A 17,733-nucleotide genomic window follows, 5' to 3' on the forward strand; every position below is an offset into this window, starting at 1 on the left:
TCCTGCCACCGCTGGCTGGCACTCGGGCTCTGGTCTCAGGGTCACGTGGACTCTGCCCTGCTGTCGTCCCTTGTTTGGCCCCCGCCTCCCTGCCCTAGCAATCCCCGGCCGCTCTTGTGCCCGTACCTTAAAAGACTCCAAGAATCCCCCATGGCCCCCGTTCTCAAACTTGTCCTCTTCTGGGCCCAGTCCCAGCATGGCCTGAGTGTGGGCGTGGAGTTCATCGTGAAGGTTGTCCAGGAGGGCGGCCCTCGTCCGGTCCTGGAAGGGAAGAGGGTGGGGGCTGTGAAGCTGGCACTGAAGACAGAGCTGTGGCCTCTCCCTGGGGGGCTCCCGACACCTGGCCCAAGGGCTGTTCTGGCCAACTGCATCCCGGCAATGGTATGGACCGATATCCAGGCTGAGATCCACTCTCACAAATGCTGCAGCTAACACTACAGCTCCGGGCCAGGCCCTCTGCGCTCTTCCCTCTGCCTCTTCTCCCTGGGCCATCCTGCCCTCCCATGGCTCTGCCCTGATGACTCCTAGCCCAGATCTCTGCCGCCTCCACGTACCCAACTGCCCGCAGCTCTTCTCCATCCAGATGTGCGTCCAGGGCTATGTATACAGCCTCCAGGGGGCGCCATTCACACAGACCAGGACCAGCCCTTTCCACAACCCAGCCTTTGCAGGCACCTCCAATCAGCAGGTCCAAACAGAACTCATCTCCAGCGGTCCCCATGTCAGCAAAGAGCCCAAGACAAAGGCCCAAGAGCCACCCCACCAATCCCACTTACCCCTACCCTTATATACTGGAGTCCATCAGGTCTTCCTGATCCTGACCATTTCCTGTGCCTGGTGTAAGCGCACTGTCACTGTCTCTTTTGGACTCCTGTAATAGCTTCTAACTGGTCACGCTTCCTGCCCTCCTCGCCTTCAATCTACCCTCTCTCCCACCTCCTCCTGAACTTTATTAGGGACTCATCACCTCTAGTTCTAGTTGATCTGACCCAACTAGCATCTCTAGGTGGGCCTCCCACCATTCCAGGCCCCACATGAATCCTTCTTAGGCCACATCCAATCCTCTGCAGCTCCCTCACAAAGTCACTCTCTGAATCTGCCTGGCCTTTGCTCATGCTGTTTCTCATGCCTGGAATAACCCTCCCCACTCTTTCCTCCTGGCAAAAGGTTCATCAGATATCCAGACTCAGCAGCTCAAGGGCCACCTCTTCCAAGAAGCCTTCCCTGAACACACCCTCCATTCCCCATCAGCAGAAGCAGCCTCTGTGCTGGTCTCCATCACAGTCCAGCTCACTGCATCATACCCGTCTCCCATCAGCCTATGAGCTCTATAAGGGCAGAAACTGTGCCTCACATATCCCAGTATCCCAGGGAACAGAACAGAGCCTAGTACACAGTAGGTGCTCAATAAATGATTGGTGAATGGTTGACTAGACCTAAAGTTTGGATGGAATTCCCGCAAGAAGAAAGAGCTCCATATCAACACAAGGCTGAAGGCTTAGAGGGGCAAAGATGGTGCTTCCCCACCTTAAACAGCCCCAAGAATAGACCTCCAGGAAAGGCTGTCCAGGAGGGCAGGAGGAAGATCAGAAACCGCGCTCTCACCTCCAGCTTCGCAAACTTGTCTGACTTGCAGCAAGCATTCTCTGCATTGGTGAGCTTGGTGAGGAGAAACTCCCTGAACTCCGGGCCCTGGAACAGACAAGACACCCCACCCTTAGCTGTTGCCCAAAGGGCTTCAGCCACAGGAAGAGGTAGGCAGAAGAGGGGGTCTTGGGAGAGTCCCTGAAAGGTCCCCTTCCGACATTTCATCAGTTCTAACCCAGCCTAAGCCCACCTGCTAAGACGCTAACATGGAAACCAGCTTCCCTGGTGCTGGGAAAACCAACCCTCCACACCCACAGTGGCATTTCCATGACTGGAAGCCCACCTGTGCCCAAGCCTCCTGGGACTGGAGCATGGCATAAAAACCCTTCTTTTAGCAGAAAGGCAACCCCAGTATCAAACACCCTGACAAAAGGCCCTGTGCTGGGCCAGGCTGGCGGCACAAGGAGAGGTGGGGAGAGACCCCAAGTGAGGAGATTCCCCAACCCTGCTGAAGGTTCTCCTAAAGATCTAGTCCAATTCAGCGCCCCTGCAACCACGGACACTCAGGTGTGAAAACCTGGAGTCTCGGACATGAGAGGAGCAGAAAGGAGAATTTCTTACCTTCTGGAAAACAGGGGGGCTGGGCAGAGGTGGGCCGAAGGCCGGCACGTCTTCCCGTGCGGTGACTGCGACCTGAAACACAGAAGCTCGGTGTGGGCCAGGAGGGAGGAGACCCAAGCTGAGGATGACGAGAGTTCCGAGCCCTGGTCCTAGGGGACCTACTCCCCTTCTCCCTCCTCCCCTTCCCAGAATACAAATAAAGAACCATCACTGGCACACCCGAGTCACTGTTCCTAGAAGCGGGGCTGGATGGCATGGAGCTATCCCCATACCCTCATCTGCATTCCTGGAGGCCGGAAGCAAGTTTGGCAAGACGACTGGACAGGGCTGAAGAGCAGCCTGGAACCCTGATTCTAATGTAGCACAAGAGCCCAGGAGATGCTATCGCATTACCTCATTCGACTGGGACGCTAATCCTACAGAGAAGGCACCAGCAGAATTATTAGCCCTGGATTCCTGATGAGGAAACAGACGCCCAGAGCCGTGGAGCCTCAAAGGCTCACAGGAGATCAGCCCCGGAGATGAACTGAGAGTCCGGAGCACCCCGACCCTGCTCTGGGATTCCTTCCGACGACACTGACTCCCAAACCTGACCAGACGTCAGAATCACTTCAAGTGTTTAAAAATAAATACCGATTGCATGGGCTCCACCCCAAACCTACTGAATCAGCAGCTTTGGGGTGGAGCCAGGAATCTGCAACCCTTAAACGCACCCGAGAGCTTCTGTGCGGTCAGCGGACTGGTGTTTGGGAGCCCTGGTCTCAGACACAAAGGGTCGGTCAGGCCGGGCAAGGCTGCAACTAACAGAGCGCCAGGGCCCGGCCTGGGAATTGGGGGTGGAAGGACACCAAGGCGCTCTGTGTGAGGGTCTCCCAGGCTCAGGACAGGCCCCACACCTCCCTTTTCCCTCTCTGCATGGAGGTGCCCTCGTGTCACCTGTTTTCAGCCCCCGAGGCTGCAGGCCTCTCTGGAGACTCTGCCCTCTCCCTTCCCCGGCGGCTGCTGACGCGAGCCCAGCCCTGGCATGCCGCCAGCCTGCCCAGCCTGTGAAGTAGGGCAGATGCAGAGTCTGCCAGACCGGGTGAGCAGGCAGCTCGGAGCCAGGCCAAGGAAAGGCCGGCCAGGGTCTGCAGGGGAAGGGAGCGGGAGAGGGCTGGTCTACATGACTTTCTCTCCCCAAGTGCAAGACTGTCCCCATGGCCCACACGGCAGTGCCCGGAGTCAGGAAATGGTACGTGCTTGGCTGACGTGATTTCTGGCTGGTTCCGGCTGCCAAACAGTTCCCCCTCCACCACCCACCCACCGTGCACCCGTGGCACAAGTCAAGAATTCCACCCACGGAGCCAAAACTGGGGGAGAGGGAGGGGGAAGGCCACTGACGGGCTGCTGGCGAGGATGAGGCCAGAGGCCAGGCCCAGCTCTCCCCTCTTCCCACCCCGATGCCCCTTCCTTCTCAGGCTCTCATTGGAGTAGTCTGTGCCGACCAGGTAAGGAGCTGCAGATAAGCTCTTAAATCCACCCGAGTCTCCCAGCCAGACGCGCCCACGAGCCCATGGCAGCAGCCGGGTCAGACAGGCGGGAGACAGGATCCTTCCTCTGATGGCGACTCTCTATCCCCACGCGCTCCCTCTCCTGACCCCTTTCCAGCGAAACACCTGGGCCTTTGTTGTTCCCTCCTCTTGGGGACGGTTGGGTTGCCGAGCTGAAAGCAGAAGCTGCTTGAACACAACCTCACCTTCCTGTTTTCTAAATCCAGCCAAGGCCTCCCAGCAGGGGTGGGGGCAGGGCTTAGAAAGACAGAGGCAGCAGGTGACTCTGGGGAAGAGACTCTTCAAGAACTGGAAAGCGGAAGGAGACAGCGGTGTGTAAGTAATAAGAATACACCAGGGAGGCGGGGAGCCTCTGAGGACTCCAGACCTCATAAGATCCCCACATCTGTCCAAGCATGGCCTGAAAGCCTTAGAGAACCACAAAGGTCGCTCAAGCAGCAGACCAGTAGTGAGGGAAAGAGGGCACCTGGACGGGAACCCGCCTCCGGGGTCTGCTTCACGTAAGATTCCTGACACCTTTGCAGAACTTGAGGAGTCGGGGTAGGATGAGCTCAGACAGGGTGGGGAGAGGGTCCTAGCGATGGCTCAGCTATAATTTCCTTCCAAGCTAGCAGGATGGGGATGAAATTCACATCTGAAACATAGTTCGATGTGATGTTTCATGCACACCCCAGATCGTGGGTCCAAGTTCCCACCTGCTCTGACAGCTCTGTGATGAAGACCACAGTCAGACCTGGACAGGACCCTGGTTCCACTGTTTCTGGGCTCCGTGGCCTCGGGCCTTAAGAAACTTAAGCTCTGGGCTTCCCTGGTGGCACAGTGGTTGGGAGTCCGCCTGCCGATGCAGGGGACGCGGGTTCGTGCCCCGGTCCGGGAGGATCCCACATGCCGTGGAGCGGCTGGGCCCGTGAGCCATGGCCGCTGAGCCTGCGCGTCCGGAGCCTGTGCTCCGCAACGGGAGAGGAAAAAAAAAAGAAACTTAAGCTCAGCCTCAATTTGCTCCTCTGTAAACAGGGCCAATGGAGGCCTGCCTGGCCAGAGGCTTGGGAGAATTCAAGAAGACTGCTCATAAGGGCCTAGCACAGTGTCCAACGCAGATCAAATAAGAGGTAACCACTGTCACTCAATGTTTTTTTTTTATTTTCCCTGCTGACCTGCACCTAATAAAGTACACCTGAAATACTAGAGTTCCCCCAAACCACTTTCTAATCCACACACACACACACCCCTCTTTCTCAACTCCCCTTCCTTCCCCTCCTCAGCATGTCAGAACTGGAAAGAGCTCAGAGATTGCCTACTCCAATTTCCTCATTTCACACAGAAGGCAACAGAAGCCCGGAGAGGGAAGGAACTGGCCCAAGGTCACACAGCAGTCAGAGGCAGGGTCAGGACAAGAACCCCAGATTCCGGAGCCTCTCGGTCTGGGACACTTTCCTGCACATTCCCACCGCTGTCCTTCACACCCTTCCTCTTCTTCCCTGTTGTTTGTCCTCCCCACTGGGGGCCCCCTGGGGCACTGCCCAGCCCCCAAGGAAATCTCACCCTCCTTTGCCATAGCCCCTAAGCGCGCAGGGGTCAGCTAAGGTCCCGTGTCACCTGGACCCCCCCTGAGGGATCTAACCATGTCCTCCTCAGCCTGCCCATCACTGGGGTGCTGCTGGGGCCGTGGATGGACAGAGCTCTGGGGAGCACCTTGAAAGGCTGATCTCCCTCCCTGCCCTCTGCCCCCCGACCCAGCCCCACTCACAGTCTTGCCCTCCAGCTTCGATGTTTGCCTGGCAGGCGGAGCCCAAGGTCCCACATCACAGGGACAGCCCCGCTCTCCCTGTGAGCTCTGCTTCTCACCACCCCTCTGAGGACAGTGCTTTCCCCTGGACCAGAAACGGTGGCTAGGGAGACTTGGTAAAGACTTCCGGCATCAACGCTGGAGGTGGGGGGTGCTTTCTTGGATCTCTGATTTTTCTCTTTCGTATTTTCCTACTCTACAAAAGCTCTTGGAAAGTGGAGAGGCAGTTAGCTGAACTCCATTTCCTATCAGGAACTAAAAGCAAATACTAGACGTCCACGAGAGGCCTCATTCTGCCGGCAGAGGCCCAGCAGATAAGCCACACGTACATACATGACTGCCTGGAAGGCCTTGGGTGCCCTCCTATCACACAGCTTTACTCTGAGGATCCGTCTCTGCCACCGCTGGCTGTTAAAAGAACCAGGTGGCTGTCTGAGTGACCCAGTGGCTGAACTGCCTCACAGCCTCTTCTGTCCCTTCCCTGAAGCTGGTGCTTTATGTCACTTCCAAGTGCCCACACAGTAGGCACTGAATGAGGACGCTTGCTTCCACCAACAAATTAATCAACCAGTTGTTTGAAATGAATGTCCCCGTTGGTGAAAGCCTTGAAGGAAACACCCAAACCATGGCTTCTCCAACTTTTCAGCTAAGACTGCTCAGTGACAGAGGAGGATGAACGTGGGCATATAAAGGAATCAGCTGTCCTCAACAAGAGAGAGTGGGGTTTTTTGGTTCTGTTTTGGAAGCCTCTCATTTGGCTTTAAAGCTGATGTGAATTTTGCACTTCATACACCTGGGTTTGTGCTGATATAACAATTATATAACATCATTTTTCTTTCCGAAAATATTCAAGCAAAATTGATATGCTGGAAAGATGGCTATGAAGTGGTATGGCCTCATGAACCCCAGGGACCAGCATTGGCCTAAGTTATTATATAGGAAACATTTCAGGCCTATGGTTTCCTCTTCCAGGCTCCTTTTCCCTCTCCCTTACAAATGTGGTTCCTAACACTGTGGGGAACAGGGAGTTCTCTGAGAATGTGAGCTATGGCTTCTCTCCCCAGAAAACACAAAGAAGCATGGGAACTCCACATTTTGCACTTATCTACAAGGAATACATAACAAAACCTATCTAACATCCACTTTAAAAACCCTGCCTCAGTCTATCTCCCTTGGGTCCCATGCCCCCCAACACCACTGTGATACAGAGAAACTGTTACCCAAGAGGTTGGAATTGTTCCTCATGGAGAAGCAAAGGAGAGGGTTAGAGACACAGCCATCAGGAGGGGACAGGGTGAGGGCAGCTGACGCTCATCTACGTCCGTGAAGATTCTGAGCCAGTGTGAAAGCCCACTAAATGGGTCAGGAGGTCTAGACCCAGATGCTCACAACCCTACCTCCCTGGGAGTCTTCAGATTAAGATCATTTGCCCAGAATGGCTAAACCAGAGGGGCCCCCCCAGCGGCCAGGGTCGACCCTGCTCTCCACCCTTCTCACCATGAACATCTCTCCCTTTCCTTCCTTCCCTTTGTTTGTCACCGCCTTCTTCCTCTCCTCTTTCCTGACAGTCCTCTCCACTTTCTCTTCTCTGCTCTCCTCTGGCTCTGCCTCGCTCTAGCAAATGGCATTACCAGATTCCACGTAGGGACACGGGGTGCTTCTCAACCCTTGAGTTAGGGGCTGGGAACCTGAAGGCAGCAAGATGGATGAGGTGACCTCAGAAGGCGCTCTCCAAGAATCTAGCTCGCAAACCCCAGAAACCCGAGAACTCGTGGGAAATCTATCACGTTTCGGAGGATGGTCTGAGGAGCCACTGAGACGTGGTGTTGCTCGATGTCGCTGATTCCGTGAAGTGTGGTGAGGTGCCCGGGCCCACCACCTCCTCCGACGGGACTTTCTCCTTACCTTGTAGGATGGGGTCTCTGTGCCCTCGTTCTCAGCCTGCACAACAATGTAGGCATGTAAGAAGTTGGAGGCAATCATATCCGGGACAAACGGTGTGTTTTCTTCTTGGAAGATGATGGCCACAATGTCATTCCCAATGTGTCTCTTTCTCTGGAGCTAATCAGAAAGTGTTCCATTGTTATAAGCCAGTTAGGAACATCCTGAAAACAGAATAGGTCTATATAGGAAATTCCTCATTATTCTATCGTTATACATAAACCCCGGAACGCTGAGACCTCTCTCTCCAAGGAGCTTTTTCTTTCACTCTCTAGAAGCCACTAAAAAGGAAAAAAAATGAGGGAAATATCTACGTTGTCAGGAAGAGGCTGGCAAGCTTCTTACTGAGCTCTATAGCACGTAGAGGTAGCCCTGACTCAGGACTCGCGGAGACTAGTTAAAAAGTGAGGCCGGGGGCTTCCCTGGTGGCGCAGTGGTTGAGAGTCCGCCTGCCAATGCAGGGGACGCGGGTTCGTGCCCCGGTCTGGGAAGATCCCACATGCCGCGGAGCGGCTGGGCCCATGAGCCATGGCCGCTGAGCCTGTGCGTCCGGAGCCTGTGCTCCGCGACAGGAGAGGCCACAAAAGTGAGAGGCCCGTGCACCGCAAAAAAAAAAAAAAAAAAAAAAAAAAGTGAGGCCGGGTTTTGCCCTGGGAGAGCTTGTAATTGATCTGGGAGAGACACAAACACAGGTGGAGCCACCTGAGAACACTAACAAAGCCACCAGCCAGCAAATGCTAAATCAGCCACTACCCACAAAGTGCCTATGGGGGCGGAGAAGAGGGCAAAATCAGAGGCCTGGTAGCAATCTGAGAGGGCTTCCTGGAAGAGGAGATTGGGAGAGAAGGGAGCACTTGATGGAAATGTGGATGATCAGGAAGGAGGGGGCAGATCATCCTATACCAGAAAGGAGAAGAACCATGCTCAGGGAAATACGGGCAACCTGGCTTGGTGGAGGTCATGGGGGAGAGAGAAATACAACCCCGATTCAGCATCCCAAGCTCGGCCAGGTGCTGTCACAGGTGATCTCAATCCCCAAGCACCTACTGTGTGCCAGGAACCATACTGGGCTGTTCCCATGCAAGATTTCAAATGTTAAGGCCCTCCTGTATACCAAACCCAGGCTAGGTGCTTACCTACACTTTGTTCCTTTATTAAACACCTACTGCACGTAAGCTCTGTTTCCCACTGAGTTTCTCACTTACTGAGCACCTGCTGTATACTAAGCCCTGTGCTGGGCACTTTTACAAATTGTCTCACTTACGGCACACACATCATCCCATTTCTTAGGAAGAGAAATTAACATGTATTCGGTCCTTGCTGAGAGCCAAGCTCTGTGCACATCCCACTTAACAGGTGACACTGAGAACAAGCCAGGCAGAGAACGGTCCTCAGTCTTAGGCTGGGGCAGCGGGTGAGGGAGGCCGTGAGGGAAAAGAGCTGAAGGTAAAACACTGCGAGAAAACCTACTTTGGGCACAAAAGGAATCCTGCTCCTATTTGTTTCTGGAACATTCAGTAGTTATTTTAGAGCCAAACTGCAGTCTCCTTTGCCAATTTCCTTTTTTCCTAAGAAGCCAGGCACTATGTTTACAATATTACATCTGTGCTCCCTCCTGGGCTCCCTGCTCAGAAACAAATGGGTCCGAGTTTGGTGAAAGGCCTAGCTTCCTTCCTTATCTTCCTGGAGACTGAAATGGTACAAAGAGTGGGACGGGGCAAATGGGACCACAGCCAGGGACCAGCTGCTGGTTTCAGGGCTCGATGAGAAAAAGAAGCCAGGTCCTCCCCGGGGACGTGCAGCTGTCAGAAGCAGCAAATGAGAGGGAAAGGAGGAATACACTGGAAGCAGAGGTCTCATTCAGGGTTCTCCAGTCAAGGAAAAGGCTGGATTCCTGCCCACGGCAGGTGTCCTAAGAGGTAAGGCTGTGTGACTAGACAAGCTGGAGAGGGGTGTGGGGGTGTCACATGCAATAACCAGCTTGACGTCTCTGGGCCAGGAAGAGTGGCCTGGACAGTGAACAGACATGAGGTAGGAAGCCTGCCACAAGCCGGGCATCGTAGTGAGCCCTACATCAGAACCTTATGTGATCCCCACCACAACCCTCTAATGTACGTGGTGTTATCCCCATTTTACAGATGAGGCAAATGAGGACACAAGATTACCAGCTTGCCCAGAGTCACATACCCCTCAGTGGCAGAGCTGGCTTCAAGCCACCACCTGCAGACCACGTCATGTACTCTTTATCACCAGCCTACACGATCAGGGCACCTGGGCTCTGCTCACAGCTCTGCCCCTGATCACCTGGGAAACAGTCTTTTAACCACTGTTTCTGCATCAGTCACAGTGGGATAACCAGGAGCCCTGTCCCGCCTCCCACACAGGCTGCTGACCTGCGGCCTTGGTGGAATAACACAGTAGTTCAGGTTTTGATAAAAGGAACAAAGTTGAACAGACGGGCTTCTTGATTATGAAAATGGGGAAGGCGGCCTCGGTTCTCCAGGGAGACCAGACGCAGGCTTTCACCTCACACGCCCCAGGCTCCTGAAGCCATCCTGAACCCGGTTACCTGCTGGGTGTCTCCCTCGGTAAACGGCAGCTTTGTGGAGACGTGAAACATGATCTCCCTGTCCCGGAATATCGTGTACACTGATTCCACCCCCGTCTGTCCATGGGTCACATCCAGGCCTCCTCGGAAACTGTCAGGGGAACGGGAGAGTGCCAGGGGAAGAGAGACAAAGAGAGAGAAGGGAAGTGGGCAACTTGGTACAACCTTCCCTAAGGACATGGGGGCAGGAGAATGAGAGAAGATGTGGAAGAGTCGAGGGCAGAGAGACTATGATTCTGGGAAAGCAGATAAGGCTCATCTTCTGAGCAGATGAGCCCTGGCTTCTAACCGTAAATTACTATTTCAAAGACAAAGGCAGGACCTCCATTCCAAGCCTTGGCTGTGTCCCCTCCACTCCATGGGAAGAGAGGTCGTCCATCCATCCACAACCCCAGACAAATGCCGTCCCAGCTGCTAGTGGCCCCCAAGGCTGGGCATAAGCCTTTGATCTCTGCGAGGCTGTGTCCAGGTCCTCAGCCCAGAGCCAGGGCAGCCGTCCATCCTTTTGGATGGTGGTGAGCCCCACAGGAGTATCCGGAGTCAGCGAGAAGAGGGGACAGATGCTTGACTTCTACCCAGCCAGTCCCGGATACGGAGACCCCACCACAGCAGCTGGGAGGTATCCAAGGAGGTCCCTTCTCTGGCTACCTCCTTGCAGGCAGGAAAAAAAAAAAAATACTAAGGAACTGGGTGGGCTTCTCAGAGCTGCCCCTCCTTCCCTTATAGAAACATGGCTGCTAGCCATGGCTCATCTTCTCCAGCAAGGAGAGTGGGATACATGTTCCTTTCAGAAAATGCAATAAAACAGATCCTGAACATCAGGTCCCCCCAACCCCAAGCACTATAATACAAGCCAGAAATGTGCTCAGCCCCCCATGGCGGAAAACACATGTGGCCAGGAGTTAGGTCCATTCAGGTTCTAGACCAGCTTCTGCCGCTAAGTCAGCACATGACCTTGGGCATATCACTTAATCTCTCCAGGACTCCGTTTCCTTTCTCTTGAAAATAAAGGGATAGGATTACATGACCTCTGGGGTCCTTCCCGGTTTTAATATACTTTATTTCATCAGTTGCAAGATGGAACATTTTTTCCCATTTTAACCTCTCTGAAATCAGGATATATCTTATAAGGATGGCACCTCAGAGCCAGTGGAAGGTGGTATAATAAGAACAATAACAATGATGACCAGTGCTTACTCTGCGTGGCACTGGCCTAAGTACTTCACGTGCACTATCTATTTCAATTCTCCAGCAGGCTTGTGGGGTCAGTACTATCTTTATCTCCCTTTTTACAGACAAGGAAACTGAGGCTTGCAGAGGCTAAGTCACTTGTTCAAAGTCATAGAGCTAATTAGTGGCAGAGATGGGATTTTGACCCATGTGTGACTGGCTCCAGCCAGCAGTGATGACCTTGAAGGGGGAGGAAGAGGAGGAGAGAAGAGAGCAGAGGAAATAAGTGATTATCAAGCGCCTGTTCCATGCCAGACACAGAGCTAGTGCGTTCACACATGTTAGGACATCCTGGTAAGGCGGCTGCTGAGGTGGGAAATTCTGAGGGCTCAGCCGTGTGCCAGCCACAAGGCAGAGAACAGGCTGGCCAGGTCCGAAGGCCCTCCCCAAGTGTTGCCTTTGTCAAGGAACATCAAAGGCCAGAGCTTTCCAAGAAACGGCCCCAATATTCTTTCTGTCCGCTTAGAGAACCACACACTGTTGCATAGGTTCCTGCCAGAGGGATTACGGTATTTGCACCAGAACTCTTAATCAACCATTCTTTTTGTGTCTTATCTAAAATGGGTCATTTCCCCCAAAACTACATAGGGTCCTCTTTCCGGAATGCCTAGCAGGTGAGTGACCTGCTCACCTGGAAGGGAAGGTGGATTCATTTCACTCTCAGTCTGAGCCAACTGTAATTAGGAAGGCAAATCTCAGGTGGAACGATTTCATCAGGCATCCTAAGGGCCAAAGTCAATGCCTTTCAGACCATCTGCCATTCAGGATTATCCCCTGTACCACCGAGTCCTTCGAGATGCAATCAATGAGTGTTGATCATTTGCTGAAAAATAATCCCATGTTCCTTGTGCGTGTTGTTAACTCTCACATGCCACCCCCTGAAACTCTGCAGTCAGTCCTCCCCCTTCCTCTAGGGCCTCATCAATAGGGGCAGAGCCATCACTTGGCTAAAACCCACCCTTTGAAGTCCTGCAGCGTGATGGTGTCTCCCAGCAGATCTAAGAACTCCTTGAAAGCTGGGCTCTCCTCACTGTTCCCAAACAGCTCCTCCTCCAGGGTCTGAAAGAGAAACAGAATAAGGGGCAGAAGTTCAGAAAAATAAGCCTTCTCGTTGCTGCCAAGAGAAGGAATGTGATTGTCCAGATACCTGGTCCCTTTCTTCCTTTCCCCATCGCCCTCATTTGCCATCCAGTGGCTCTGTCATCCACGGGAGGAAGGACTAATAGAGGCTCACTCAACAGAGCTGGATTTGGGGGGCTGGTTAATGAGGACTTTCTATTTGAACCAAAGCTGCTGCTCAGTTTTAAAAAAAAAAAGGCAAAGCTGAAGCAAAGAATTCTTAGACTTGATACCAAAAACCAATCCAAAAATGAAAAATTAATAGTTGGACTTCTGACAAAGGACTAGTATCTAAAATACATAAAGAACTCTGAAAACACAATAGTAATCAAAACCACAGTGAGGGACTTCCCTGGCGGTCCAGCGGTTAGGACTCCACGCTTCCAATGCAGGGGGCACGGGTTTGATCCCTGGTTGGGGAATTAAGATACCGTGTGCCACGAGGTGCAGCCAAAAACAAACAAACAGACAAAAAAAAAAAAAAACACAACGAGATACCACTCACACCATAATCAAAACGAAAGACAATAAGACGCGTCAGTGAGGATGTGGAAAAATCAAAACCCGCTTACGTTGCTGGTGGGAATGTAAAATGGTGCCACCTCTTTGGAAAATAACCCGGCAGTTCCTCCAAAAACTAAGCATAGGGCTTCCCTGGGGGCGCAGTGGTTGGGAGTCCGCCTGCCGACGCACGGACACGGGTTTGTGCCCCGGTCCAGGAAGATCCCACACGCCGCGGAGCAGCTGGGCCCGCGAGCCATGGCCGCTGAGCCTGTGCGTCCAGAGCCTGTGCTCCGCGACGGGAGAGGCCACAACAGTGAGAGGCCCGCGTACCGCAAAAAACAAACAAACAAACAAAAAAAACTAAGCATAGAGTTACCATATGATCCAGCAATTCCACTCCAAAGAATATACTCAAGAGAAATGAAAACAAAAGTCCATACAAAAAAAACTTGTACACGAATATTAGTATCAGCATTATTCATAACAGCCCCAAAGCAGAAACAATCAGAATGTCCATTAACGAACAAATGGATAAACAAAATGTGATATATCCATACAATGGAATATAATTCATCCATAAAAAAGAATAAAGTTCTGATTCATTGCACAACATGAATGAACCTTGAAAACATTATGCTAAGTAAAAGAACTAGACATTGAAGGCCACATATTATGATTCCATTTATATGAAATGTCCAGAACAGGCAAATCCACAGAGACAGAAATAGATTTGTGGCTGACAGGAGCTATAGAGTATGAGGATGATGGGAGTGACTGCTAATAGGAATGGAGTTTCTTTTAGGGGTGGTGAAAATTTTCTGAAGTTAGCGGTGATAGTTGCACAATTCTGTGAACATACTACAAACCACTAAATTGTACACTTTATTGAGATATAAATCACATGCAATTGTGAATTGTATGGTATGTCAGTTATACCTCAATAAAGCTGTTATTTAAAAATTTTAAACTCAACAGTAAAAGAAATCCAATTAGAAAATGGTCAAAAGACATGAACAGTCATTTCACTCAAGAGGATATGCAAATGGCAAGTAGGATGTTCAATTAGAAAAGATGTTCAATGTCATTAGCTGTTAGAGAAATGCAAATTAAAACCATAATGAGATCTCACTACACATCTATCAGAATAGCTAAAATGAAAAATAGTAACCACACCAAATGGTGGCAAGGCTGTAGAGAAAATGGATCACTCACGCATTGCTGGTAGGAACGTAAAATGGAGCAACCATGCCAGAAAACAGCGTGGCAGCTTCTTACAAAACTAAACATATAATCACCACACAACCAGGCAACGGCACTCCTAAGTATTTATCCCAGAGAAATGAAAACTTCTGCTCACATAAAAACCTGTACATAAATGTTCACAGTGGCTTTATCCATAATAGCCCCAAACTGGAGACAATCCAGATGTCTATCCCTCAATAGGTGAATGGTTACACAGACTGTGGTACATCTAGGTATACCATGGAACACTACTCAGCAATGAAAAGGAACAAACCATTGATACACTCAGAAACGTGGATGAATCTCGCTGAGTGGAGAAAAGCCAATCCCCAAAGGATATATATTGTATGATTCCTTTTACACAACATTTTTGAAATGACAAAGTTCTAGAAATTGGAGAACAGATCAGCGGTTGCCAGGGGTTAGGGACTGGAGCCGGGGAAGGGAGCGTGGAGGCAGGAGGGAGGTTAGCATGGTTATAAAAGCATGAGCCACACCAGGATCCTAGTGTCGGTGGAACTCTTCCGTATCTTGACTGTGGAACCTACATGTGTGATAAAATTATATACGATGACTAACAAATGGATAAACAAAATGTGATATATCCATACAATGGAATATAATTCACAGACATGCCACAAATGAGTATGTGTAAAATTGGGGAAATCTGAATAAGATCTGTGGATTGTATCACCATCAGTATCCCAGCTGTGATACTGTACTATCATTTTATAAGACACTACCTTTGGGGGAAACTGCATGAAGGGTACACAAGATCTCTCTGTATTATTTCTTATTAATACAACAGCATGTAAATTTACAAATATCAAAAAATTAAAAGTTTAATCATTTTTTTAAAAGTAGAAAGCAAAGCTGAAAACAGTAGCAAGTTCTGCAATCGTGACAGGCTTAAAACACTGAGTGGCCCTGCCTGATCAAAAGGTTCTACCCACAGTGGCAGGCTCTGCAAACAGCTGAAGGCTCTGCAAACACCCATAGATGGCAATGAACAGCTGAAGATGACACAAAGACACTCCAGTCTGTGCAATCCCTTTAAGGAGGAGGTCTCCAATAGGTGATTCTTTAACATCTCCTTAATGCCTGCTTTATAAGAAGAAAGAACGGACCTCAGGTTCTAAGCCTTCAATAGGAAACAGAGTCTAGCTAGATTTCAATAACTTAATTTTGTTTTTTTACAGTATTTCTTTTTAGAATTACCTTCGTTTCATGCAAGTGATACTAATTTCCCAGTAAGAGTAGTGACATAAAATATCCTTTAAAAATTGAATTTAAGGTGAAAGAAAACTTTAAAGAAAAGTAAGTAGTTAGTGGTATCGGTGCAATAAAAAAATGTAAGGGTAGAATGACATGATCTTGGATGGGGTTTGTGAACGTCTAAAATTTGGGAAACACTGCTTTCTAGCAGGGGGTCAGCAAACTATGGCCTGGGGGCCAAGTTGGGCCCGCTGCCTATTTTTATAAATAAAGTTTTATTGGAACATGGCCAGGCCAATTCACTTAGTATTGTCTACGGCTGCTTTTGAACTGCAAAGGCAGGGTTGAATAGTTGCAACACAAACAGTACGGCCCGTGAAGTCTAAAATATTTACTATCTGGCCCTTTACAGAAAAGGTTTCCCGATGCCTGATCTGTCACATGCCACGAAGGGATCCCAACTCTAGTCCAGCATGCTGTATGCCCCAGGTCATGAAGCTAGGGTTCGGGAGAATAGCTGCTTCTAAGCAACATACATCTTCTCCTGAGAAAACAATCCAGCTTATGCTCTGGGGTGTGCACCTCTCTCTAGGAATTACACCCAGCCTGGTATTACCGTCTTTATTTTTATACTGGCCTTGAACGTGACCATGACCATGAACTCAGGGGAGATGTTCTTAGTCGTTACTGTATCCTCCACAGGCTTAGCAAAGTGCCTGACAAACAGAGAGCTAGATGGGGCTTATTTATATCCTAAAACCAGCATAGGGCTTTCACGCAACCAATGTTCATATATAATCCCCCCAATGTAGGTTTGCAAAACAACAATCCAAAGATTTTAAGAAAAGACTCTTATCTGCCGGGGCGACCCCACCTCGCCTCAGCGGTGTCAGGTACATAAAGAACATACAGACTCCTTCAGACTCCTTCTCAGAGGTGGATGGTTAATGTTCAGTAATTATAACTCTGCTGGAATATTGGACTGTAATCACCTTATGAGATCTGCTTTGGTAAATTTCACAAGCAAAGAACTTTAATTAGTGGGACTGTATGATCAGAGCTGTACAAAATAAAAATGCAGTATGTGAAAATAATTAGAGTGGCTACTTGAATAATTCCCTTAAATTATAAGATTTATCTGCGCTGGTCTTTCAGCTCCACAAGCCTTCATTAATTAGAGTGTTTTTAAGTGAACACATGCCTCTTGTGGTCTAATATCTTCAGACAAGGAAGTCCGCTATCATCCAGCTGAGAAACACACTGTCATGCTAAGAAGATGACACAGATAATATTGAAAGATATTATCAACCTACCACTCACAGGGTCAAAACTTTTATTCATTCATTCATTCACATAACAAAAAATTGAGTGTATTTATATAAACACCCCATGCTAGGTTCTTGGATGATACAAAGGTGACATAGGTGTGGAACCTTCTTCCATACAACCCAGATGAGGAAATACCGGTGTGTTCAGCAGACCACTTCTCAGGATGCTAATAAAAGTTCATAGTAGGAGGATAGGAAGTTTGTGGTCAAATATGTATGGGAAACACTGAGTTCAACAAAGTTATAGAGTTCTCTACTCTGGGGGTTCTTAGAACCTTTAAAATGTTCCCACACAGCTGACCACACCCACCCCCGTGGAACTCATCTGTTCACAGAGTACCTCACTGGACTAGTGTCTCATGGAACGCACTTTGAGAAACACCATTCTGGTCGACTGATGCCAAAGCAGCACGTGAGTGCTACAAGAGACAGAGGAGTACTATGTACTGGTAAAATTTTTAACAACCTCCTCTCCAAAGACAGAAAACAGAAGCCCTGGTGTTTGCCCATTTCCATGGTGTGAATACTTCCATCGTGGCTGATTTCAGGCTACCAGGGTGACATCAATGAACACAGAGCTGGGCAGAGAGCATACAGCTGATGCCAGGACACTACTCAAGTGTGGGGAGCAAAAGCTAGTTCCCAGCCAGGAGAGTGGTGGGCAAGGAGAAAGCAGCCTGTGCTCATGCATTCCCTCCACCCAGTCCGACTTTTCTTGTGACGAACAGCTCATTGTTAAATATAAGCGGAGGGAGCCAGGAAGAATCAGGATTCACTGCATGAAAAGCTACATTACCATTGAAGGGATCTGCAGGCCTTTTTGAGAGCAGCAGCCCACCTTGAAGATTCTACCACCACCAGTCTAATTCATATATGAAATGTGGTCACTGTGTTCAGAGTATTTAAGAACCTAATGCGGGGCTCCTGTGCTTGGGGGATGGGAAAACAGAAGTCCCCAGGGAGAAACCACAGGATCTAGTGACCAGTATGGATTCGTGATGC

General features: G+C 50.1%; 1 protein-coding gene across 1 annotated transcript in view; it reads right to left on the minus strand.

The window, feature by feature from the left end:
- The window catches only part of RAP1GAP2 (RAP1 GTPase activating protein 2), a 100,525-nt gene that overhangs the window by 20,475 nt on the left and 62,317 nt on the right, over positions 1–17,733 (minus strand). The window contains exons 10-15 of the mRNA XM_082679940.1: positions 12,282–12,382; positions 10,055–10,184; positions 7,450–7,605; positions 2,209–2,280; positions 1,606–1,692; positions 127–261 (exon numbers count right to left, since the gene is read on the minus strand). Of these exons, the coding sequence (XP_082536066.1) occupies positions 127–261; positions 1,606–1,692; positions 2,209–2,280; positions 7,450–7,605; positions 10,055–10,184; positions 12,282–12,382 (681 nt within the window). The remainder of the gene's footprint in view (positions 1–126; positions 262–1,605; positions 1,693–2,208; positions 2,281–7,449; positions 7,606–10,054; positions 10,185–12,281; positions 12,383–17,733) is intronic.

This window comes from Grampus griseus, assembly GCF_964374135.1.
Source record: "Grampus griseus genome assembly, chromosome: 20".
Classification (NCBI taxonomy): domain Eukaryota; kingdom Metazoa; phylum Chordata; class Mammalia; order Artiodactyla; family Delphinidae; genus Grampus; species Grampus griseus.